The following is a 26,007-nucleotide window of genomic DNA, read 5'->3' as shown; positions in this document are numbered from 1 at the left end:
TGGAGAATGGTTTGGAGACAAAGAAGTGAGAGGGCTCTTGCTCAAGGCGTTGGGGACGGAGCAGATTCAGAACGTGAGGAAATGACGGCAGCAGCTGCTAACCTTACTGAGTGCTCATTTGGGGCCGGCCAGGCTCGATTCGAAGCGCCTCATCGGGTGTAAACTCGCTTCACCCTCAGGACAACTCTATACTACGTACCGTGACCGTCCTCCTATACTGGGAAACCAAGCACAGAAAGCTTAAGCGCCTGGCACGTGGTGGGCGCTTTCCTACTAACTTTCTGGGACCACGCACCTGTAAGCTTAGGTCTGGGAATAAAAACCCGAGCAGGGGCCCCTAGCGCCGCGCCCCGGCAGGACACAGGTCTCCGCGGCGCCCGTGCGCGCCCCCTGAGGCGCTGTGATCCGAGGAAACCGAGGCCCCGGGGCCAAGGCGACCCTGCCCCGTCTTCCCGGCCGCGCCGGTTCCTCGCGGTCCGCCTCCAGCCCTGCCGGACCCCAGCAGCCCGCGAACTGCGACCCGGCCAAGAGCAGGATCCCGGGCCCGACCGCAGCACGCGAGAGACCGCACCGTGTCGGCCCCCACTGCCGCCCAAGCACGTACCTGAGGCACACAGAACCAACGCTAGCCTGGGATCCCGCCCCTTCGGCGGCCGCCGCACATGCGCGCAGTTCAAAACCTCGGCAGCGGCGCGTGCCTCGAGGCCCGGCCCCTTCCCCTTCCGGGGAGCCCACCGCTGGGTCCTAAAGCCCGCCGGGTGTTTACCCGGGACGGGGCTGGGGAAACCTGGTCTCCCCTAGCTCTTGGCTTACTTCCTGGAGACTTCTTAAAACGAGAGGAGAACCAGAAAGCCGTCCCCTAACTTCTCTCTAGTTAACTACTAGCAAGATTCACCCTCTTTACAGGATTCTCATGGCTCAGGCTCCCTGGGCTCCATGCAGCGGCGTTTGGTTTAAAGTGGAGAGAGGATACGCTTAGGATAAAGGCAGCTGCAAGGAGACTTGTGTCCTGGGAGGGGCTGGGTGCAGACTTTGAAATCTCCTGTAAAATAAAAAGTTAAATGAGTTCCCATAGGACTCAGAACCTCGAATGTCTGTTCCTTCTTCGAAACAGTTGCGTTCTTTTAAAATCTTCTGAGAAAAGGAACTCGCCCCACGTTCCTTGCCTTTAATAAGGATGTTTTCTGTGGGATTTGGGCTCGGTGCTCTTTATGGTATTTACTCTTGGAATCTCTTTCACACTAGGCATCTCTTCCAGAGGACTGAGTGAAATATATTTGTGTAAACATAACGGCTCGTTTCGTTCTTTCATTGAAGATCTACTTTGTGCCAGGCACCATGCTAGGTGCTGGGGTTATCTGCAGGACAGAACAGATGTAGTAGCTACCCTGGGAGCTCGATCACAATGACTTGCTGATCTGAACGAGAATCCTGGACTTGGCTCTTTTCGTTTGGTTCTTTTTATGTTTGTTCACACTCTTTTTGTCTCCTATAATGTTTAACATAGTGCCATAGATCTAAATGATTAAAAGTAACCTATTGCAAGATGGAGGGAGAGAATGAAATAAATCATGAGCCAGGAATTGAACCAACACCTACAAGCGCCTGGATTTCCAGCCACGCTCAACGAGTTAAGGGGACAGTCAGGGGATGGAGCCAAGTGCTGTGGGCAGGCCTGGGCGCCTCACTGCCAGGGAGGCTCCAAGGAAACGTGATTAAACAAAGGCTCTGGCCAATAGCCCTGCGGGATTAACGCGAGTGGCTGGCAGGTTGTCCAATGGGAGGAGACGTCGGAGTTGGGCGGTGAAGTTCGGCTTCCTGAACCGCGGTGGGCGTGGCCGCGGTAGGCTGCGAGCCAGGCTGGGAAAGCGGTGGTCGCTGATTGGGTTGCTGGCGTTCGGTTGTTGCAGTCGCGATGTTCTTCTCCGAGGCCAGAGCCAGGTCGCGGACGTGGGAAGCCAGTCCCTCGGAACACAGGAAGTGGGTGGAAGTAGGTGTCCGGAGGGCAACTGAGCCTCGGACTTCAGCTTGGCCTGGGCCTCTCGCTTCCTCCCCGCGCCTGGGTCTCACTCTGCCGGGTTGTACAGATAAGACCTGGGCTGCCTGTCCAAAGGGTTGTGGTTAATGACTGATCCTGGAGCTGCAGGGCTCCTGGCTCCTCGTCCAGGACTACGGCTACCTCCAAGTTCCATCTCCTTTCTCTCTATATAGTCTATAATGGTAACCTTGAGTCTGCATCTCTCCCGCCTTTCAAAGCCAGCCCCTTTGCCTCACCTTCTTAACTCCAGGACTGAATTTTGGGTAGAATTTATCTCAGTGGCCTAAATGAATTAATTTGCTTCACCTAGCGGTTAACTCGTTTGCACTTTGAGGGAAATTTCAGCCCATCTTTAAGAAAATTTCAGTCCATCTTTAAGATTTCTTGAGAATTAATATTGGGATAATGAAATTCTATTTTCATACTCTACTGCTGGGCCAAGTTTTAGATTTTCGAGGTCCAAACTATATAATAAACTAGTAATAAAAATAAGAAACCATTTCTGTCTCATTAACTAAAGCTATTTAATGTTCTTCAGGTATTTAAAGCATGTGATGAAGATCACAAAGGATATCTCAGCAGAGAGGACTTTAAAACTGCTGTTGTAATGCTGTTCGGGTACAAGCCCTCCAAGGTAGAGCTTTCTTATATATTTGGGGATGGGGTAGACGATCAAAGGTGAATGGATCCTAAGAAAAGTTCACAGGGCTAGCTTAGGATGTTTATAAATTGCTTTATAAGCAATTTCAGATGTGTCCAGTGCTGAATTTTAGCTTCCTCTTAACACCTCAGCCCAGAGATGAAGTAGAAATCTTTTCCACTGGAGTCTACACAAGCCTATCTCACCACCAGGCTGCTAATAACTATTATAAATAGGAGATGCTAGAGAGGTGCCAAGAGGGAAGACTGAGAGGGGAGTGTTGGTAACAGGAGAAATTTACATAGAATATGACATAGTCTCTTTCTCGTTTTACTTTTGTTGTTTTGTTTATAAAATACATCCACGGTCAAAAAATTAAAACAGTGCAGAAAGGTATAAAGTTGAGCATAAAATCTGCTCCCCGCCTACCAGAGGGTCCCACTGCTAGGGGATTACCATTAACAGTTTTTTGTGTAATTCTGAAATTTTCTATCCATGACATACACATGCATAGTCTTTTATTGAAAACATAAATGGGTAAATATTGTGCCTACTTTAACTTGCTCTTCTCATTTAACAATATATCAACCTAAAAGCACACATCACTACCACATTTTAAAATATGGTTGCATATTATTCTTTTTAGCCAGGTTCCTGTCTGGGGTTATATAGGTGGGTTTTTTTTTTTTTTTCCTACAAACATTGCTGCAATGATACACACATTTATGTCCTTGTGGCTGTATATCTGTGGAATAAGTTCCTAGAAGTATAACTGCTAGGTCATGGAATATGTACGTTTAAAATTTTGTTAGATATTTGCTCTCCAGAAAAGATTGCACCAATTCGTCAATAATGAGAGTTGAGCTGAGCCCATGAACCTCCTACTTGAGTAGGGCAAGTTTCCTGTTCACCCCTGTCTTTATGCTTTTCTGCTTTCCTGTTACATTCATTCGAGAGACAACCCCTTCTTGTTAAGCTGGAGTTAGTCAGAGTCAAGATATTGTCCAGATTCAAGAAATTGAGCTGCCACCATCAAGCAAAGGGAGCACTCAGGGCTCAGCCTGGAATACCATCCCTCACTCTCTTTAGACCAGACAGCTTGGCAGTTAATTAGGGCCCAGCTGTTCCTCATGAGTGGACTGTGCCTTTCTGTCAGATTGAAAGCCCAGCGAAGCCAGGGACCCTGTGATGTCATGCCTCTCCGCCCTATTTGTGTCAACAGAACATACTTACTGTGAAGTTGTGATGCACAATAAGTATTAATATATTCTCTTGACCCAAGTAGGTTGCATGGACAGCTCAGGTGGGTTCAGAGTGGCTCAACTATGAAGGGATGCCTAGTTACTGAGAAGCTTATTATGGAGCTCAGAGAAGTAGTCAGGGCCGACTCTTAGAAATTGCAGCTCTCCTGTTTACCTGTAATCATTTCAGTTGGAATTACAAAGCAGGTCAGCTAAAAAGAGTCAGCCTGTGAAGCATTGTGTTTAACTTGGATTCACCTGGAGAGGTATCTTGTCTCATTTTTGCCTTTATCACCCTTGAGTCTATTTGGTTTCAATTTTAGAATGAGGAATTTAATGACAGATACAGTGATGTAACATACTGTACATACACTCCATGAAATTTAACAGATTTTACTTTTCATATTGAGGTGAGGTTTTCTATTTTATTTTTTAAGCAAATGAACTATTTACTAACCGCAGGTCACTAAACGGTATTTACTAATAGCATGTCACCTATAAACTTAGTCATTTGTACAATGAACTTTTATGATGCAAGTGACACTTAATATATAATTTCTGTGAAATTCAACAGATTTTTTAGACTAGGTTGAGGTTTGGGGTTTAATTTTTTAATACTGCTTTTGAGCAAATGAAATATTTACTGACTGCAGGTCATGAAGCAATAAAATACTTATATAATAAATCACTTATACGTTCATGCAGTTGTTTACATAATTAAGTTTATTTATTTGTTGAGATGCAGTCTTGCTCTGTCACCCAGGCTAGAGTGCAGTGGCGTGATCTAGGCTCACTGCAACCTCCACTTCCCAGGTTCAAGCAATTCTCCTGCCTCAGCCTCCTGAGTAGCTGGGACTACAGGTGCACACCACCATACCTGGTTCTTTTTTTCCTTTTTTTTGTATTTTTAGTAGATACGGGGTTTCACCAATGTTGGCCAGGCTGGTCTCCAACTCCTGACCTCAAGTGATCCGCCCACCTCAGCCTACCAAAGTGCTGGGATTACAGGCATGAGCCACCGTGCCCACCCATACATAATGAAATTTGTTGTTTCTACTTAATAAAAGGAGTACTTGCTAGTTGCTAGTGATATAAAGATGAATGAAACACAGTCTCTACTTCGAAGCAGTTCAGAGTTTAATGTAGAAAGACATAAAACTGTGATAGATACCAAGAAAGAGAAGAGATTGAAAAACAGAAAGTGAAGGGAACAAAGAAGGAAGGCCTAATTCTAGTGGTAACTCTAACAGTCTGGGTGGTCATTTAGACTAGAGAAGATAGACTACTCTGATAAGTATCTAGGAACACTTTGTGGGTGGTGGGACAAGTTAGGCCCTGATGACTGATTGGATGTGGTGGTGGTAAGAGTGACATGACCACTGGGACTGAAGGGATAGCGATGCCACCAATTAAGAGAAAATTTAAGAGTAGGTTCAGAGGAAGTCAGTGAGTTTCGATTGGAACACATTGAGTTTGAGGCAGCTATGAGCATTCCAGGTGCATTCACTCGTTAAATAATATGCTGGCTATTGAGGTTATGGTGGTGAAAATCTGCTGTTAGATTTTACTGCTTCCCTGAGATGTAGGAATCTGAAATTGGGTGGAGGGGGTAGGGCTGGAGATAGACTTGGGGCTCCTTGGTGTCCATGTGGTTGCTCAAAACACAAGGCTGGATGGCATTGCCCAGGAAGAATATGCAGAATAGGAAGAGCCATGGTCTGAGGACAGAACGTTGAGGAATACCAGCATTTAAGGGTAGGAGGGGACTTGAAGAAGTTGGAGTGGGAAGCATTTGGCAGGGACAAGAGGAACCAGGAAAATGCAGGAAATCCAAGACTGGGAAGAGTTGGAGACCAGAAGTGGAGAAATTATGTCAGATGCTGCCAAGCCTCTAATACTATAATGTTTATAAAGCCCTTGTAACAGTGTGGTAAAGGGCTTATATTTTAACATTTAGTGAAAGCAGGTCCTCGTATTTTCTGTACAGTAAAGTCTCAAATGTTTAAAGATGCATAGGGGAAAAAAGCTGATTAGTCTAAAATGATAACAGTGATTTTCATTGGATGGCTGATTTTTAAATTTTCTGCATAATTTTTTGTATTTTTCATGCTTTCTACATCAATCATGTGATACTTTTATAATCAGGAAAAAAATTTTAAAAATAGAGCCATAGAGCCCATTATAACAATTGTATTTGTCTAAAGTAGAAAGGCTGCCTGTTAGATTATATTATATATGGGACAGCCAAATTGATGTTCTGTGCTTAAACTGTTTTGGTCAATGGAATAAAGTTTTGGGGGCTATTAGAGACTATCAGATTAGTGTCTGCTATTTTATAGATGTTGATGGAAAAATAAAATGGCTATTATAGCTATTGTGTATCATTACTTGTCTGCTTGGTTCAACAAACTTGGTTTCTCATAAAATAGATCCTTATTCCCACCCAAAGAATTAAGAACTTGCACTGTGAAAACATTTGATAAAATTACATGTTCTATTATTTTTTCCTCTTTTCTAGATAGAAGTGGATTCTGTGATGTCTTCAATAAATCCAAATACTTCTGGTAATATGAAAGTTAATATTAATTTTAGTACCTTATTTAGACAACTGAGATGGCTTGGCTGTGTCCCTACATCAATCTCATCTCAAATTCCTATGTGTTGTGGGAGGGACCTGGTGGAAGGTAATTGAATCATGGGGGCGGGTTTTTCACGTGTTGTTCTCATGATACTGGATAAGTCTCACGAGATCTGATGGCTTTATAAGGGGGGGTTTCCCTGCACAAACTCTCTCTTTGCTTGCTGCCATCCATGTAAGATGTGACTTACTCCTCTTTGCCTTCTGCCATGATTGTGAGGTTTCCCCAGCCACGTGGAACTGTAAGTCCATTAAACTTCTTTCTTTTGTAAATTGCCCAGCCTTGGGTATGTCTTTATCAGTAGCATGAAAGCAGACTAATAACACTTACAAAATGAAAATTAAAAACAGAAACTAGGCTGGGTGCAGTGGTTCATGCCTGTAATCCCAGCACTTTGGGAAGCCAAGGCGGGTGGATCACCTGAGGTCAGGAGTTTGAGACCAGCCTGGCAAAGATGATGAAACCCCATCTCTACTAAAAATACAAAAAATTAGCTGGGTGTGGTGGCAGGCGCCTATAATCCCAGCTACTCGGGAGGCTGAAACGGGAGAATCGCTTGAACTGAGGAGGCAGAGATTGCAATGAGCCAAGATCACGCCATTGCACTCCAGCCTGGGCAACGAGTGAAACTCCATCTCTAAATAAATAAATAAAAACTATATAGCATTATATTTAAGCACATATTTGTTTTGTTTCTCATTGTCCAAAAGAAAGGTTTTGGTTGTTTTTATTTTTTTTTAATTTTTAATTTTTGTAGGTGTATATATGGAGAGGTGGTACATGAGATGTTTTGATGTAGGCATGTAATGTGTAATAGTCGCATCATGGGAAATGGGATAACTATTCCCTTGAGCATTAATCCTTTGTGTTACAAACAGTCCAATTACACTCTTTTAGTTATTTTAAAATGTTGAATTATTATTTTGACTCTAGTCACCCTATTGTGCTATCAAATACTAGGTATTAATAGTCACATCATGGAGAATGGAGTATCCATGCTATCAAGCATTTATCTTTCATGTTACCAAGAATCCAATTATACTCTTTTGGTTATTTTTTAATGTACAATTAAGTTGTTATTGACTATAGTTACCATGCTGTACTATCAAATACTAGGTCTTCTGTTTTATTTTTTTTTTGTATCCATTAACCATCCACACCTCTCCCCAACTCCCCCATTATCCTTCCCAGCCTCTGGTAACCATCCTTCCACTTTCTATGTCCATGAGTTCAATTGTCTGGATTTTTAGATCCCATAAGTGAGAATTTGCAGTGTTTGACTTGCTGTGCCTTATTTGACTTAACATAATGACCTCCCATTTTCATCTGTGTTGTTGCAAATGACAGGATCTCATTCTTTTTTATTGCTGAATAGTACTCCATTGTGTATGTGTACCACATTTTCTTTATCCATTCATCTGTTGATGGACACTGAGTCTTCTTCCAAATCTTGCCTATTGTGAACAATGCTGCAACAAACAGTATATGAGAGTGCAGATATCTTCCATATGCTGATTTCCTTTCTTTTGGGTATATACCCAGCAGTGGGATTGCTGGATCATATGGTAGCTCTATTTTTAGTTTTTTGAGGAACCTCCAAATGGTTCTCCGTAGTGATTGTACTAATTTACATGCCCACCAGCAGTTTATAAGAGCTCTCTTTTCTCCACATCCTTGCCAGTCTTTGTTATTGCCTGTCTTTTGGATAAAAGCCATTTTAACTGCAGTGACATGATATTATTGTAGTTTTGATGGCATTTCTCTGATCACTGATATTGAGCACCTTTTCACATATGCCTGTTTGCCGTTTGTATGTCTTCTTTTGAGGTTCTTTTAATTTTGATTACTTATAAATATGTTTATCACAGGGAAATTTTAAACTGTTGAAGTGCATAAAGAAAAAATCATTCATAATTTTAACATTCAAAAAATGATACTAGGTTTTCTGACTTGTGCAGCTGGATGAATGGACATGGCACCTACTGAAAAGAGAAGATGGCAGACGGGTGGGGCAGTGGGGTGGGAGCAGGGGGCAGGCAATACTTGGGGGTGAGGGAGACTAAGAGCTCAATTTTGAGTATGTTTGAGAAGTGTTAATTTACTATGTCAAAGCAGTCAGACTGGATGAATTTCAGAAGTAAGTTCTGGGCTGAAGAAATTGGGAGTCATCAACCTGTAGACAGATTTTAAAATCAGGAGAATGGATGAGACCACCTAGAGAGATAGAGTGGACTGAGAATGTTAAGAACTCTAGCCAGTAGAAGTCAGGTGGAAGATGAAGAAATGGTGAAGGAGACTTAGGAGTGACAGAGGGGCGAGAGGAAAATCAAGAGTGTTTGATCAAAAGCCAAGAGAAGTAGATATTTTAATGAGGAAGGTGTGGTCAGCACTATCAAATGCTCCTGAAAGGTGAGGTGGCATAACTGATGAGTATCCTTTGGAGTTGACCACCTGGAGGTGTTTGGTGACTTTAGCAAGAGGCATTTCAAAGTGTGGTGAGGGCAGAGTGGGTTGAAGATAAGTGGAAAGTGATGATAAAGTGTGACAGTGTGAGTAGATGAGTCTTTCATTAAGTCCAGAATGGCTATGGATCAAGAGATGTTTTGTTTGCTTCTTCTTATTACTATTTAAATGGAAGAACATGTTTCCAAGCTTAGCAGAATGATCTAGTGAAGAGGAGGAAGGGAGATGAGAGAGGGAGGGAAAGAGACCTATTGTGTAAGGGGATAGGATCCAGAGCATGTTGGTTTGGCTTTTTAAATACTACCTTTTTTTGCATAATTTAAAACTTCCAAAAAGTTCAAAATAAAGTAGTACAGAGAATAGCTTACTCTCTGTATAAGGTATACCTTTTACCCAGATTGACATTGTTAACATTTTACCCATCTTCCTTCTCCTTCGTACTTTCTACCACTATTCCCTTCTCTTCTGTACTGAATATAACCAAAGTATGCTTATCATGTTCATAAATATATGTTGATACTGTGTTTTATCTGATGTATCATCTATATTTTGTCAGTTGATCTAATAACATCCTTATTAGTATCTTTCCTTTTTTAGTATGTTAAAAAATCATAAGTGTATCTAGGGAAAAAAAAGACACATATGAATAGGAACAAAGATAAAAGTGACAACAGTCGGCTGGCGGTGGTGACTCACACCTGTAATCCCAGCACTTTGAGAGGCCAAGGCAGGAGGATTGCTTGACGCCAGGAGTTCAAGACCAGTCTGGTCAACATAGTATGAGACTCTGTCTTGACAAAAAAGCAAAAAAAAAAAAAAAAGCCAGGCATGATGTCACATGCCTATAATCTTAGCTACCTGGGAGGCTGAGGCAGGAGGATCCCTTGAGCCCAGGAGTTTGAGGTTGCACTTAGCCATTATCATACCACAGCACCCCAGCCTGCGACAGAGTGAGACCTCATCTCTTAAAAAACTTAATTAATTCAAAAGAAGGAAGAAAATGGGAACAAAAAATAGATGGAAATAGACAAGTAGAAAACAAATAATATGGTAGATTTAAATCCAATCATTAATGTTTTAGTTAGATGTAAATGATCTCAACAGCCCCATTGAAAGGGAGATAGTGTTAAATTAGATAAAAGAGTACAAACTAACTCTGTGTTGCCTAGAAGCCCACTTTAAATATAAGGGCAAAAAAGATTAGAAATATATACTGTACTGAACACTAACCAAAAGAATGCCAAAGTGAGCATGTTAATATCAGATGAAGTAGACTTCAGAAGAAGGAATATTACCAGGGATAAGGAGAGCCAGTTCATTAAGGGAATTAAACATTTATGCCCCTGGCCAGGTGCCATGACTGAAGCCTGTAATCCCAGCACGTTGAGAGGCCAACGCAGGTGAATCACTTGAGTCCAGGAGTTTGAGACCAACCATGATGAAACCCCGTCTTTATGAAAAAATACAAAAAAATTAGCTGGACATGGTGATGCATACCTGTAATCCCAGCTACTCGGGAGGCTGAGGCACGAGAATCATTTGAGCCCAGGAGGTGGAGGTTGCAGTGAGCCCAGATTGCACCACGGCACTCCAGCCTGGGTGATAGAGCAAGACTCTGTCTCAAAAAAAAAAAAAAAAAAATCCCCTAATAGATATTCAAAATACATGAAGCAAAAAACTAATAAAACTGTAAAGAAAAATGGACAAATCCATAATGATGGTAGGAGGTTGCAAAACCCCTATCAATAATTAAGCAAGTAGACATAAAATCAATAAGGATATAGGAGACGTGAACAACACTGTCAACCAGTGTGACCTAATTGTCATCTATAGAATGTTCTACCCAACAACAGCAGAATACACATTCTTTTCAAGTCTACACAGTATATTTAATAAAATTGGTCATACTGTGGGCCATTAAACATGTCAATACATTTAAAGTACAAAGTATGTTCTTTGTGCTGGAATTATATTAGAAATCAATAGCAAAGCTGTCTGGAAAAGTTGCAAATAGTTGTTCCAAGTAAAAGTTTAAAAGTTCCAAATAAATAGCACACTTCTAAATAACTCATAGGTCAAAGAAAAAATCAAAAGGGAAAAATTATGAAGTATTTTGAATTGAATGAAAAGACCACATTTCAAATTTTGTAGGAAGGATTGAAAGCAATACTTGGAAAGTGGTAGCACTAACTTTCTATGTTTAGGAAAGAATAAAGGTCTCAAACTGATGACCTCAGCTTCTACCTTTAATTAACTTCTACCTTTAACTACAAAAAAGAGTAAATAAGGCCCAAAATAAGTGGAGGAAAGGAAATAGTAGATTGGAATGGAAATTGTTGAAATTGAAAAGAGGACAAACAAGAAAAAATTAAAAGCTGATTTTGTTGAGGTAATCAATAAAAATGAGAAACTACTACCCACACTGAGTGGGGGGGAAAAAAGGAGAACAGGGATTACTAATATTTAGATTTAAAATCTGTTATACTTTGTATACAAGGTTTAGAATCACATTTAAAATAAGACTTTCAGGATTATTGCTAGGAGAACATGTTCTTGATATAATCCCTAACTTGATAGAATTGCTCCAGGTTTTAAATTTCATGTTGAAAATTTTCACTTTCAAAATATTCAGAATAATGTTTGATGTTCCATTAGTTACAACTTCTTGATAAAGCCTTTTCTACATTTTTTTCCTTAGGGTTTTTTGTGAATATTCCAATCTACAGAGAGTTTTGTTTTCTGGCAAAAGGATTTCCCACATTCTTTGCATTGATAGGATTTCTCTTTCTTAAGAGTTCCCTGATATTCAGTGAGTTATTCTTTCTGGATGAAGATCTTCCCCTAGTCATAATATCGTGTTTCTCTATTATGTTACTGATATGGATTGGCTATGTCCCCACCCAAATCTCATTTTGTAGCTCCCATAATTCACACGTGTTGTGGGAGGGACCTGGTGGGAGACAATTGAATAATGGGGGCGGGTCTTTCCCAGGCTGTTCTTCTGATAGTGAATAAGTCTCACAAGATTTGATGGTTTTAAAAAGAGGAATTCCCCAGCACAAGCTCTCTCTTGTCTGCTGTCATTCATGTAAGACATGACTTGCTCCTCTTTGCCTTCCGCTATAATTGTGGGGGCTCCCAGCCGTGTGGAACTGTAAGTCCATTAAACCTCTTTCTTTTGTAAATCGTCCAGTCTCATCTTTATCAGCAGCATGAAAAAAGATTAATACAGTGGCTTTTCTGATACATCAAGTGTGACTATTGCTGAAGGCATTTTAACATTCATTATTCTCATAGACTTTCTTTCTTCTGTATGTTCTCTGATTTTGAATTAAGGATTTGACTTCACACTGAATGTTTTCTTTCCTTAACTAGTTCTCTAATATGCAGAGAGGTATGGATTCTGGAAGAAAGAATACAGTCCCCGTCTGTATTCTCCCAGCTGTACTCTAGTGTGAGTGTGTGTGTGTGTTTCTGTGTGTGTGTGTGTGTGTGTTTCTCTGTGTGTGTGTGTGTGTGTGTGTGTGTGTTTATTTGGAGAAACTCAAGACCACAAACATTCAAGAAAAGGAGTAAAATAGCCTAGCAAGAAATCACTGCTGTACTCTGATTGCTGCTAACATGCAATTTTTCTATTAGAAATGTTCAATACTAAACCAGTTTCAAACCATCCGCTTTTTCTTCTTTCCCTCTTATTGATACGAGTCAATTTTACATGGTATTTATCTTGAAGGAAGAGGGCTCATGTGCAGATTAAATGTTTTTCCACATATATTATCTCTCTTCTTAATGTTTGGATCTTGAAGAACTGAAATTGGCCGGGTGTGGTAGCTCATGCCTGTAGTCCCAAGCAATTTGGGAGGCCAAGGTGGGTGGATCACTTGAGCCCAGGAGTTTGAGAACAGCGAGAGCAACATGGCGAAACCCCATCTCTACAAAAAATACAAAAATGAGCCAGGCCTGATGGTACATGCCAGTCCCAGCTACTCGGGGGGCTGAGGTAGAGGATTGCTTGAGCCCAGGAGGTTGAGACTGCTGTGAGCCATGATCACGCCACTGCACGCCAGCCTAGGTGACAGAGCGAGACCCTGTCTCAAAAAAAAAAAAAAAGACAGGTCTGAAATGCTGGCCTTGGCCTCCTGGGAACTATTTATTCAGGTAATCAACCTTCCAAAGTTGTTCTGTATAATACAGCTGTGACTTGGGAATTCTCTGCTATCTGTTGTTCTTCTTACTTCGGAACAGGGCTCCTGTTATCCTCATTATATTTTATTATTTTAGATGATTATTTTTGAGACAGGGTCCCTAACTCCTGGGCTCAAGTGATCCTCCCACCTCAGCCTCACAAAGTGCTGGGATTACAGGCATGAGCCACTGTGCCTGGCTATCCCTATTTTAGAAGTTAAAAAACTCTGGCCATTCATGGCGGTATGCACCTATATTCCCAGCTACTTGGGAGGCTGAGGTGGGAAGATCACTTGAGCCCAGGAGTTTAAGACCAGCCTGGGCAACATAGCAAGACCATATCTCTAAAAAAAAAAAGTACTAAAAAGTTTAAAAATAAAAAATAAATCCAGAAGCCTAGCAAGGTTAAATAATTTGCCCAAAGTGGTACCGCTAGCTAGTAAGTACCAGACCAACGTGATCTGACCTCTAGCTCACCCTCTTAACCAATTGATGAGCCCTTCCTTTGATTTTTAATAGTGCCATGGGTCATATTCCTAATTGTGACAAAATTGAGGCCAGTATTCATTCCCCTAAGGAACTTTATGAATCAATGAGTTGAAGTCAGGAGTAGAATCAATACACAAAAATCACCATGTTCTCTATAGTTGTTAGACATTAATTTCAAATTTGGTTCTGGACTACCTAGCATCCAGAGCAAATAGGAAAACATGAGCAAGCACAGCTGCAATCAGGGTCCATGCAACAAAACAATTTTTCTAGAGAGGCGTAAGTCCTCCTGCCCTGGGATAGTTCTTCTGTGATGTCTCATGGAGGGGAGACTGGTGAGTGGATGTCAGTGTCGATGAGCTGTTCAATAAATGCAGTAGTGAATTTTGTAAGGCTGTTGCTTCATCTTTTCTCAACGTAGACCAGTGTTTAATGTCCGGGCAATTCTATGAAGGGCAAAGGCTGTGTGTTCCAAGTATACAGATCTTAGATGGTCTGACTTTATTCCAGAATAAATTGTAGACCATTCTCTATAAATAACAACAGCTAAGATTCACAGGGCTTTTCGATGCTAAAAGCTATAAATAAGACCTGAATGAGCATTGTCCTACTGAATCCTCATACATTTGTCTCTGTGTTATTATCTCGGTTCTATGTAAAATATGCCTAAGGTTAAAAACCAGAAAAAAGGACTTCAGAATTTTGTTTTCACTAGGCGATTAGATTGAGCATCTTTTCTGTTTCCTTATACTATTGCCGTTTTAAATTAATGAACATATTCTACTTTGATACTTGAAAAAGCTTTCCAGGAACTTACTTTTAACCCTCAACTTTGAATGATGGAAAAATCAAAGAGATTGATTCATCATAGCAGTAATTATGGACTGTGTGACTGCTATCCAGTGTAAGGTCCAATTGAAAAATAATTTGTGGATGATTAGGTTAATGGTCAGTTGGCTTGCATGCTTTTATTTATTAATATCTTGTCTGGCTTGTTCTAAACCAGACAGTTGACTATTAAAGGTATTATTTTTCTAAATTTAAATATCCTTTTTCTGGTCTTAGTTTCTGTCATAAAACACCTGCTGTTGTGTATGGTTTTTTATTTTGGCCCCTATGGAACAACGACCAAGGTATAGCAGGGATGAAGGTTTTGGTTGATTTCAGATTTCAATTGGCCTCTTAGTTCTTTTCTATAATCAGGAAACTGCATACACATTAAGGTTACCTTATCTTGAAATTATAATCATAGGAGCATTTTGTGGGATCTCCTACAGATATTCACCCATCCATGTGTTTATTTAATTACCCATTTAGAAAATGGTAAATATGTGTCACTATAGAGATGGGGAAGAATTAGGAGACGCAGACACTGACCTAAAGACATTTTTAAAAATATGTGGGCTGGGCGCGGTGGCTCATGCCTGTAATCCCAGCACTTTGGGAGGCCGAGGAAGGTGGATCACGAGGTCAGGAGTTCAAGACCAGCCTGGCCAACATGGTGAAACACTGTACTAAAAATACAAAAATTAGCTGGGTGTGGTGGCGGGTGCCTGTCATCACAGCTACTCCGGAGGCTGAGGCAGAAGAATTGCTTGAACCCGGGAAGCAGAGGTTGCAGTGAGCCGAGATCCCGCCACTGCACTCCAGCCTGGGCGACAGAGCAAGACTCCATCAAAAAATGTGTATATATCTTATGTGATTGGGAAGATGAAAGAAATATTGCCACTTCTTTTACGGCCAGATGTTAGATTTCTATTATAGGCAAGAAAACCTCTTAAGAGTTCAGGAGGGCAGCACTGCCCTCTAGAGGAGGTGTGGGCCTGGAGCTGGACATGCTGAAGGATGGGTGGGATTTGAAACAGTGATGGAGCAAAGGAGAAAAGAGGCAGTAAATGAATGCAGTGCAGGTGCCAGCTGTGTGCCCCGCCTCCTGCTCCTGTTGCTGGTGCTGTGCTCTCTGTGTAGAGTTCTTCAGAGACCCTCTTCTCCTGTGGTGTCCACCTCAGTGCCTGAAATCTCTTCTTCTTAGATCCCTGTTCCCTTACAAATCTCTCGCCCATCTCAGATTTGCATACCTAAATATATCAGCTATCATGCTGTTAATGTAGTCCTCCCATTAACAGAATCCACTCTCCTTGGATTTTTACCTTTTTTTTTAAACCTCTGCAACAGCAAGGAATATAGTATATAACTATAAATGAATTGTATCCAACCGAGTCAGCTGGCATGATGAGACCTGGGAAGGATTAAGGACCGGTGTGCATGGAAGGAAGGATGAAGCTTTAAAGTCCAGAATAAGGTATTAGGACTTTGTGCTGTTTAACACTGAGGAACCTTTTAAGCTTTATGAGCAGGAGATGTATATAATAAAAAAGTAACAATTCCTGCCTGGGTTTGATAGAAATAAGATTTTATTGGTTCAGATTTCTCTATTCTACTGTAACTGGTTTTTTTTTTTTTTTTTTTTTTGCTTTTGTTGTTGTTGTTGTTGTTTTGTTTTTTGAAATGGAGTTTTGCTCTTGTTGCCCAGGCTGGAGTGCAGTGGTGCGGTCTTGGCTCACTGCAACCTCTGCCTCCTGGGTTCAAGCCTGGAGGTGAACATGTGATTCTCCTGCCTCAGCCTCCCGAATAGCTGGGATTACAGGTGCGGCACCACCTCGCCTGGCTAATTTTTGTATTTTTAGTAGAGACAAGGTTTCACCATGTTGGCCAGGCTGGTCTTTAACTCCTGACCTCAGGTGATCTGCCTGCCTTGGCCTCCCAAAGTGCTGGGATTACAGATGTGAGCCATCACACCTGGCCTCTAACTGTTTTTACTCATTTTCCCTCCAATTATATAGTAAAACTTGATTTCTTCCATTAAGGTAGATTATTTTCTGTTTATTTCCCTACACATCTGTAGTAAGCTAGAAGAAAATATTATCCTCTGAATTCATTTATCATAGGTGACAACTCACTGTTTTTGAAGTCACTTTCACCTACCATCCTTACAGTCTTTCTGTGCGAACACATTATATCCTTCTCTCACCCCTTCACTGTCATGGCCTCCAAAAGTCATAATTTGAATTTTGTGTCTCAGACTAGAGAAGGCATTATCTCTTTTGAAAGACTGCTTCATCCTTTTAAACCCTAATTTTTAAGCATTTTTTTTAACTCCTGGAAAAATCAATATGTGGCACAGTGAACATGAACCCTTCCTTTCTACTAAATCTAGGACCAGGCTTACTGTCCAAATAACTTGCCATTTTTATTGTTTTCTCCTTCACTCTCCCCAGATTTATTGCGGTTCTAATTTGAGCTCACTGTGATAGCCAGATGCTAGACTCCTTCATTTTCAAGAGGATTTCTCTGTGTGCACTGACCCTGAAGCTTAGAACTGTGAACCACAAAAAACTATACTTAATGGAACTTTCAAGTAAAAAATTTATACGGTTTTGTTAGACTTTTTGAATATATCTGTGGTGAAAGATGATTACCCTCCTAAGAAACTGCTTAAAAATAAACAAGTAGAAAAAAATAACCTTTATAGTTTCTGTCTCTCTATGACAGATATATATATACTGTCATAGATATATATATATACATGTATTAAGTAGTTTGGAAACTAAAAAATATGTACATGTTGGCCAGGTGCAGTGGTTCATGCCTGTAATCCCAGTACTTTATGAGGCCGAGGTGAACTGTTCACAAAGTCAGGAGTTCGAGACCAGCCTGGCCAATAGGGTGAAACCCCGTCTCTACTAAAAATACAAAAATTAGCCGGGTGTGATGGCGCACACCTGTAATCCCAGCTGCTCGGGAGGCTGAGGCAGTAGAATTGCTTGAACCCAGGAGGTGGAGGTTGCAGTGAGCCAAGATCGCGCTGTTGCACTTCAGCCTGGCGACAGAGTGAGACTCCATCTAAAATATGTATATATATATATATATATATATATATATATATATATATATATATATGTTATAGAACATGAAGAGAGTCCATTTTGCCAAGTATTGTTTGTAAAATGGAAGGAGATGTTTTCCAGTTGTACAAAAAAATGCATGGACTTGCAGAGTCAGGAGGGATTTGTAAAGATCATTGGTCCAGTGGTCTTTAAACCACGAGCCTCAATCCTAGATCCTTTGGGGACACATTCAAAGACACTGTTGGATAGGGAAGAATGGGAAGCCCACCCGCTTAAAACCAAATAGTTCTACCTTCATCTCCTCTACACATGAGGCTTTCCATTTTCATGTAAAGAAGAATCTTTCCTACAGCTAAAAAAAGAAATAGTTTGCCAACTATTGATAGAGTCTAATGACCCAGGCAATTTCTGAATACCTTCTGCAGACACATTAATAATAAACACAGATAAACACATAGATCTGTGTGGTTCCTAATGTTGTGATGCTAATTTGTAACCACAGTAAAGTATGTTTAGGTAACTATTAGTAGTGGAACAGTGTGCACAAAAGACTCAACATTGTATTTGAAATTAGAATTTTCTGAACATATTCTTCCTCTGGAGGCGGGGTGGGAGGGGACACAGGTAATACATTTCTTATTGGGTATGAAATCTGATGTCAGTAGAATTACTGAAAGCCTTTGTGAAGTGGTAATTTTAGGTTTGAATGTTGTGACAGCAGGTGGAGCTAGTAGTAGGAACTCTATTTCTAGGTTATTTAAAGAGCTAGATGTATACAGCTTACATTAATGTGTTTTCATTGTAGAGCTTCAGGAATAGCATGTTATTATGTATTGGCTTTGGAAAGTGATCATATTACTACAACATGAGAGCTGAGCTGAACAAAAACTCCTCTGTGCTTTTTAGAAAAGGGGCTTGTATTTGGATAAATGTTGCCTTAGAAGATTAAGACAATTAAGGGCATAGAAGGGAGGGGATATGTTCACACAATATATGCTTGAAGAGTTTAACCCCTAGAGTATGGACTTTAAGAAATAAAAGTATATGATTGTGTGGGAAAATAGTGTGAAAGAAATTGATTACACATACGGAGTAATTTGTGTTATTGGATGGGTTTTCCTTTTAAGTGGTAATAGGCATGCAGTTTAAATCCACATACATTTTCTCCTAGTAAAAGCTAAAGACCATTTGTTTTTATCCTTCAATATTGTGAAATAAAGACCTCAATACTTCATAGCTCCAAATGCTCATGAGTTATCTGAATATGTAATTTAAAAGATATCACCACTCAGGTCCTTTTTTTCCCTTGTGAATTACATGATGAACCATGGAATTGTGCTTTTTTCCCTTTATCACTTCTCTAAGTCAAATGCAATGATAAGAGCAAATATTATGGATGTAGTTCTCTCTGAATTTTGTTTGATTTTTACTATATCATATGTTTTAAGAAATTGGAGTTTGTGAAGTGACAGTTTATTTTGCTGGCTATGTGAATAGAAAGAGACCTACTTTTTGGCATTCATTTACAGAGTTATAAGATCATTTAAAACATGGTTTTTTTTTTCTTTTTTTGAGACAGAGTCTTGCTCTGTCACCCAGGCTGGAGTGCAGTGGCACTATCTCGGCTCACCGCAACCTCCACCTCCTGGGTTCAGGCAATTCTTGTGCCTCAGCCTCCCGACTAGCTGGGATTACAGGTGCATGCCGCCACACCTGGCTAATTTTTGTATTTTTAGTAGAGACAGGTTTTGCCATGTTGGCCATGCTGGTCTGGAACTCCTGACCTCAACCTCTCTGCCCACCTTGGCCTCCCAAAGTGTTAGGATTATAGGCATGAGCCACCACACCTGGTCTAAAACACACATTTTAAGCCTGGCATGGTGGCATATGCCTTTAGTTCCAGCTACTGGGGAGACTGAGGTGGGGGATAACTTGAGGCTAGGATTTTGAGGCTGCAGTGCACTGTGGCCATGCCTGTGACTAGCCTCTGCACTCCAGCCTGGGCAACAGAGCGAGACCCTGTCTCTAGTGGGGAAAAAAAAACCCACACACATTTTAATGCTTTTTGCTAAAAACTAGAAATAACATCTTCTTGTTTGTTATTATTCATTGACTGTTACTTACCAAACATGTAATGAATGCCTACTGTCTGCTAGGCATCATGCTAAACGTGGGATAAAATTTTGAGAACACTGTACACTGCTTTCCCTCAGCATGTCTCAGGCCAGACATGTGGCCAAATAATTACCATAGATCCTAATCACTTCTATGATTGCATGATGAACAAAGGGCTGTCAGGTCACAGAAAAAGGACTCAGCTGAGAGAAATCAGAGACATATTCAAACAGGAGATGATGCCTGGGTTGCATCTGGAAGGAGATGTAGACATTCACTAGGAGAAAAAAGGAGAAAGTGCATTATTCCAGGCAGTGTGTTCTATACATGCAAAGGTGTGCAGTACGAAAGGGCCTCTTGGCTTGGGGAAGCACCAGGAAGTTGACTAGGAAGCCTTGAGAGGTGGACTGGGGTACGTTTCTGAAGGGTCTCCTAGGACATGCCATTATCAGTGAATACATTATTCAAGAATTTCAGCTACTCTAGATGCTACTTAATTGACTAGCTTTTGGTGTTCATGAAGCTAAAGTTATGGATATGACCTTATGGGCACATGGCATGGCTAGACTTCAGTTTTAACCTTAGCTAGCAATTTGGCATTATGTTCTCTGTCATAAGGGTGATTAGATAAGAATGGAGCTGCATCAACGTGTATCCCCACAACTACGGAAAAAAATACTATATATGCTAATTTGCTACAGTACGTATGATTGAGCACCTGCCAGGCACTCTGGTAGGTGAGGGAGATATGCCCTGTTGCCTAGAAGACAGCTGGCCACCTCCTGAACTTCTCCTCTTGGTTGTCTCCAGAGCACTGAACACTTCACACAGCTGAATGGCAACTCTTCATCCCTCCCCAATTTTGCTCTTCCCCCAGACTTTCTCCTTTCTTTAAGTAGCTCTTCAAGCCAGAATCTACGGGATATTCTTGACATCTTCTTTCTCACCCGCCACATCTAGTTCTTCATCAAGCTATGTCATTTAGATTCTAAAATATATCTGGAAACCTTCCATTCCTCTCATCCCCACTGCCAGCAACCTGGCAACCACATCTCTTGCCAGTAGGCTCCTAACTGGTCTCTCTCTTTACATTTTTGCTCCCCGACCTCAGTCCTTTTATCAAGATAATAGCCAGAAAGATCTTTCAAAACTCAGATCTTATAACTTCCCAATTCAAACCTTCTGTTGACTTCCTATTGCAACTTAAACCCAAATTATTTACCGTGGCCCACAAGAGCCTGTGAGTTTTGGCCCCTGCTGCCCTCCCCAACCTCATCTTGTATCACTTCTCTCTGGCTCACTTTGTTCCAACCACAGCAGCCTTTTTTCATTTTCCCACCTTGCCTCGGCACAGGCTGTTCCTACTGCCAGCAATGCTCTTCTTCCCAACATTAGGCAGTTGGTATTGTCTCATGGTTTAGGTCTTGGCTTAAATATCTCCTCCTTGAACGGATCTCTCCTTCACCAGAGTCTACTTGACATGAAGATTCCTGTGAATCTTTTTCACAACCTCCTGTCTTTCCCCTCATTGCCCATGCCACAGTTTGCAATGAGGTGTGCGTTTGCAGTTGAACCTGTGTAATGACTGCCTTCCCCACCATATCAGTAGCTCCTTTGGGACTGGAATCATGTGTATTCTCTTTTCTCCTCTATTTCCAAAGCTTAATACAGTGCCTGGCCCACAGTAGGTCCTAAAAGGAATCATTTAAAAACAGACAGATTTCTTTTTCAGTTTATAAATCTTTAAATATAAATAAAGATGTAGGAAATTAAGAAAATGATTTCTACATTTTTTTAAATGATTGGAACTATTTTAGAAAAGGTATACAGCTTAGTATTACATCACTAAAAGAAAAAATGTACATGTGGTTATTGTATGATTGGAGGCTATTTTTAAAACAGAGTGCTAATTTTTTTATGGAAATTCTGAGTTATAAAAATGAACCGCTCTTTTTATATATGTAGAGCTCAGTTCACTAAAATGTTTAAATTCTTGGCTTCGCTCTTTAAACCTACTACAAAGATCACATTAGAATTCATTTTAATAGACATTGTAAGCACAGTATCCAATCTCATTTTATCATGCTGGGCTCTTTTATTATGAGAGTCGCAGGAAGCTGAGCCTGAGGCTGCTCCACACGTTGTGGGGTGTATCCAGGGCTGGAGATGGTGCCAGCTCTATTGTTTATGTAATATTCTCCCCACCTTTATCTGTGGTGTGCAATTGGTATTGACTTTTAAGAAACTACTTCTCTGACCCGATCTCCCAGTTGGAAAAAAACCTGCCATAGTGACATCTGGCTAGGAAAAAAGGGATCAAAGAAGCGTAAGGAAAGAAAAATTATGAGACCTTGTTTAATAAGTAGTTTCATGGCTGTTAGATCTGTTGGAAGGAAGAGTGTTACACTTTTTTCAAGGTCACCATTCCTTTACCCCTGGAAAAAACTCAGTGAACCCTAAAAGTGTCTTGTGTTTTCACTATTGGTTTCTAGTGTCGGGTCTGTTAAATGTTAGCATTTAGCAAAATGCCTTTTTCGGTCTTCAGGAAACTTTACAGATCTTGAGTAAATACTGTTCACCAAAATTAAGATAAAATTTGATTATTGGTGGGATTTATTACTGTTCATTTCTGTTTAATTTTTTCTTAAAGAGGAAGACAATAATCTTTGACAAATTGTTTTTTCTCCAACTTTTAGGTATATTACTCGAGGGGTTTTTAAATACTGTCAGGAAAAAGAAGGAAGCTCAGCGATATCAGAATGAAGTAAGACACATCTTCACAGCCTTTGACACGTACTGTAAGTGTCTCTAAAGTGTTTTGATGTAAAAAAATTGCTATTAAGGGATTGCGAATAGGATTATATACCCAGTAAATCAAATATATAATATACTTGGAAGATTATATTACTGTATTCATTAGCTGTTACCTTTGGTATTGATGCACATTTTTTTCTCCGTCGTGATTTCTTGACATTTACCATAGATGAAATAGTATTTACAGTTATATAGTTGTACTAATATATTGTACCTTGATTGTCATGGGGACCGCAAAAGGACTGGCCATGGGGGATATAGGCCACGAGCCACCTATGGAGGTGTGGGAGACCGTGTGGCTTCTTCATCAACTCTTGCTCTGATCTACATATGATTGGTGGAATTGTTTTCCCACATAGGGTGTGGCTGACAGGGTGGGTGGCTGTAGACCCCCTAGGCCCCACAGATCATAAACAGAATGAAAAGACTCATGGAGTCTAGGTTCAATGTCTTGACTGCTGTTATGGTTTCCTTCTAAATAGTAATATTTCATGATTCTATTACCAAGCAAAGGAAAAGACATGAATTTTGAAGACTGCATTGTTTTGGCAACTTGCAAAGACTCAAAGTCTAACACCGTTGTTAGAGTGCATGTCTCTATATAGTGCTATCCCTGGTACTGAGAGAATCAGCAAAATGATAGGGCCAGAAGTGACCTTCAAGATCAGCTGGGACTGCACTGAAGGAAAGTATTATTAGAATCTTAAATTATTCTGATGAGACAATCTCAGATTACCTTATATGTGAAATCAACCATACACTACTGCTTTTCTCCTAGTAATATATTAAAATAAGTTTTGCACAAATGTTATGGCTGAAGTAACAGTTGATAGGTCTTATCAAAGTAAGTGAATATTTTTTATCGTTTTCAAATAGATCGTGGATTTTTAACTTTGGAAGATTTCAAAAAAGCATTTAGGCAGGTGGCTCCCAAATTACCGGAAAGGACTGTTCTTGAAGTATTCAGGTAAGGCATCAAAATCCTTCTGTACACCACCTTTTGATTTACCATTTGCTTTTATATGTTTTTGACTTTATGGAAAGCACTTATTTATTCTGATTTTTGAGTCAGGAACATTTTTCTCTTGCAGCAATAGTGTCATGGTCCAGGAGGGAAATCTATAGTTAGCTATGAGTCCTTCCACACCCCTGACAGTGGACTGTAAAGTTGGGGGAGCGCTTGCACACCAGGCAGGTGCATACAAGCACTTATGAGTAGGGGCAGGAGAGGAACAGGAAGAAAGAACATCTTCAGATACTTACGTGTGAACCAAGGGAAAATGGAGCTTTAGTAATATTTGGCATGGATGCTGGTGTCCTCACATGGTCTGTATTTCAGACAAACACAGGTTACATGTGGTTCTTGAGTTGTCTGGAGAGAACAGCTGGAGTTGCCTGATGGTAGCCCCCTTGTTCCCTTGCTTTCAAAGCTACTGGCACATGTTGCTGTTCACACATACCTGATAAAGTGGATTTAAAGATTATATTATGTGGTTCTTATGAACGAATCCTGACAAAATGGACAAGTGGCTTAAAAGCAGTTTCTGTTAGGAAACTGCAGATTGAAGGTAATATTAATAGTGCAAACACATGCTGACGTGAGAACACAGCAGAGCTGTCTCTTCTCTGACTCCCAGCATGAGCTCTTCATCAACCCTGTTAACAGGTGTATTCATTAGCGTTCAGCACACCAGCGAGAGCCAGAAAACCCAAAAGAATGGAAACTCAAAAAATATAGAAATTCATTTCTCTGTCATATAAACATAGGCAGACCAGGGGTGAGTGTTGACCACACAGTCGGGAAGGATCCAGATTGCCCCTTTTCTTGTTGCTCTGGCTGTATCAACACCTGGCTTCTCCCTCTTGCTTCAAGATGGTTGCTTAAGTTTCAGCAGTCAAATATTAAGTTTCAGCAGTCAAATCTGAATTCCAGCTGGTTAGGAGGAGAAGAAAGCAGAAGGTATGCACTTTTCAGGATATATATTATTTCCACTTATAACCCAGTGACCAAAACTTAGTTCCAAGGTCATGCACAGCTGCAAGGGGGAAGGGTTTTGGAAAATGTAGTCTTTGCTCTGGGCAATGATGTGCCCACGAATAGAGGTTCTGATACCAAGGAAGAGGGAGAGAGAATGGATATTGGGGGACATCTGGCAGATGTTCCCATTTGGGATAAAAGTAACTTAATGAAATATGACCAGAGCCAGCCCTTCTCAATAGAAATTAGTAAATAGGTTATTTGAATGAAGATTTGCAGTCATTGTCATTAACAGTGACATATATGAAATTCATTTGCTGCCTCGTTGACAAGCAAGTTACTGAGCAAGCTATTGAACAAGAGCAAAGAAGTTAAAGCCAGATGCATACAAAATGCTTATGGGAAAACATTACTTAGTTGATTTTGTAAAAGCAAATCCTTTAAAATGTAGCATCTTTGTATTTTGTGATGAAATAGGTAGTGAATATCAATATACTTCTACCATACAAAAGTTGTTTTTAACAAAGGAACTAAAAATTGATACTCATTTTCTTTTTACAAAAAGACAAGTTGTCCAAATATGATGAACTTTATGTGTTAAATGGTTTTAGTAGATACTACCTTATAGAGATTTTTGAAAAATGTATTTAAATATAGCCATTCAAGATACAGGCAATGTTTTAACGATGAATGAGAAAGTAACACCTTCTTAGAAGAAAAGCTATGCTACAGGGAGAACGTTTTTGAAATAGATGTTTGAAAATGTTATTTTAAAACATAATGTCACCTATTAAAATTCATATCTGCATGTTTGGTATGTTTAAAATGGAATGTCCTGGCCAGGCATGGTGGCTCATATCTGTAATCCCCGCACTTTGGGAGGCCGAGGTGGGTGGATCACCTGAAGTCAGGAATTCGAGACCAGCCTGGCCAACATGACGAAACCCCATCTCTACTAAAAAGACAAAAATTAGCTGGGCATGGTGGCATGCGCTGTAGTCCCAGCTACTCGGGAAGCTGAGGCAGGAGAATCACTTGAACCTGGGATGTGGAGGTTGCAGTGAGCTGAGATCACACCACTGCGCTCCAGCCTGGGTAACAGAGTGAGACTCCATCTCAAAAAGCTGCAAAGTTGTGGTGATTTTAGCACACAATTATTAAAAACAGAAATTCGGCCTGGTGTGGTGGTTCATGCCTGTAATCCTAGCACTTTAGGAGGCCAAGGCAGGAGGATTGCTTGAGGCCAAGAGTTCAAGACCAGCCAGGGCAACATAGACCCTGACTCTACACAAAATACAAAAATTAGCCAGGTATGGTGGCATATACCTGTAGTCCTAGCTACTAGCTATTTGGGAGTGTGAGATGGGAGGATCTCTTGAGCCCAGAAGTTCGAGGCTGCAGTGAGCCAAGTTTGCACCCCTGCACCCCAGCCTGGGCAACAGAGCAAGATCCTATCTCTTAAAAAAATATATATGTATATATATGTATTTATATGTC

The 26,007-nt window shown here is 40.6% G+C and overlaps 2 protein-coding genes across 24 annotated transcripts in view; one reads left to right on the top strand and one right to left on the bottom strand.

Annotated features, from left to right (window-relative positions):
* TDP1 (tyrosyl-DNA phosphodiesterase 1) overlaps positions 1–1,692 on the bottom strand; it is a 91,551-nt gene extending 89,859 nt beyond the window's left edge. Inside the window, exons 1-2 of one of the 8 annotated variants that reach the window (XM_054449871.2) lie at positions 1,600–1,692; positions 896–1,042 (exon numbers count right to left, since the gene is read on the bottom strand). The gene's annotated coding sequence lies outside the window, so the exon portion shown is untranslated. Of the gene's footprint in view, positions 1–295; positions 1,043–1,599 lie in introns of those variants that run through there. The other 7 variants (XM_054449874.2, XM_054449876.2, XM_054449870.2 and 4 more) reach the window with 7 other exon arrangements.
* A 75-nt stretch (positions 1,693–1,767) lies between these two features.
* The window catches only part of EFCAB11 (EF-hand calcium binding domain 11), a 180,771-nt gene continuing 156,531 nt past the window's right edge, over positions 1,768–26,007 (top strand). For 5 of the 16 annotated variants that reach the window (XM_054449881.2, XM_054449882.2, XM_063651982.1 and 2 more), the window contains exons 1-5: positions 1,857–1,990; positions 2,577–2,672; positions 6,438–6,483; positions 22,415–22,516; positions 23,409–23,499. In XM_054449881.2, the coding sequence (XP_054305856.1) occupies positions 1,916–1,990; positions 2,577–2,672; positions 6,438–6,483; positions 22,415–22,516; positions 23,409–23,499 (410 nt within the window). In that variant the 5' untranslated portion in view covers positions 1,857–1,915. Of the gene's footprint in view, positions 2,221–2,576; positions 2,673–6,437; positions 6,484–22,414; positions 22,517–23,408; positions 23,500–26,007 lie in introns of all 16 variants that reach the window. The other 11 variants (XM_054449886.2, XM_054449884.2, XM_054449879.2 and 8 more) reach the window with 8 other exon arrangements.

Source organism: Pongo pygmaeus, chromosome 15 (genome assembly GCF_028885625.2).
Source record: "Pongo pygmaeus isolate AG05252 chromosome 15, NHGRI_mPonPyg2-v2.0_pri, whole genome shotgun sequence".
Classification (NCBI taxonomy): domain Eukaryota; kingdom Metazoa; phylum Chordata; class Mammalia; order Primates; family Hominidae; genus Pongo; species Pongo pygmaeus.
Note: the sequence above shows the minus strand (reverse complement) of the source record. Positions and strands in the feature narration are given on the sequence as shown.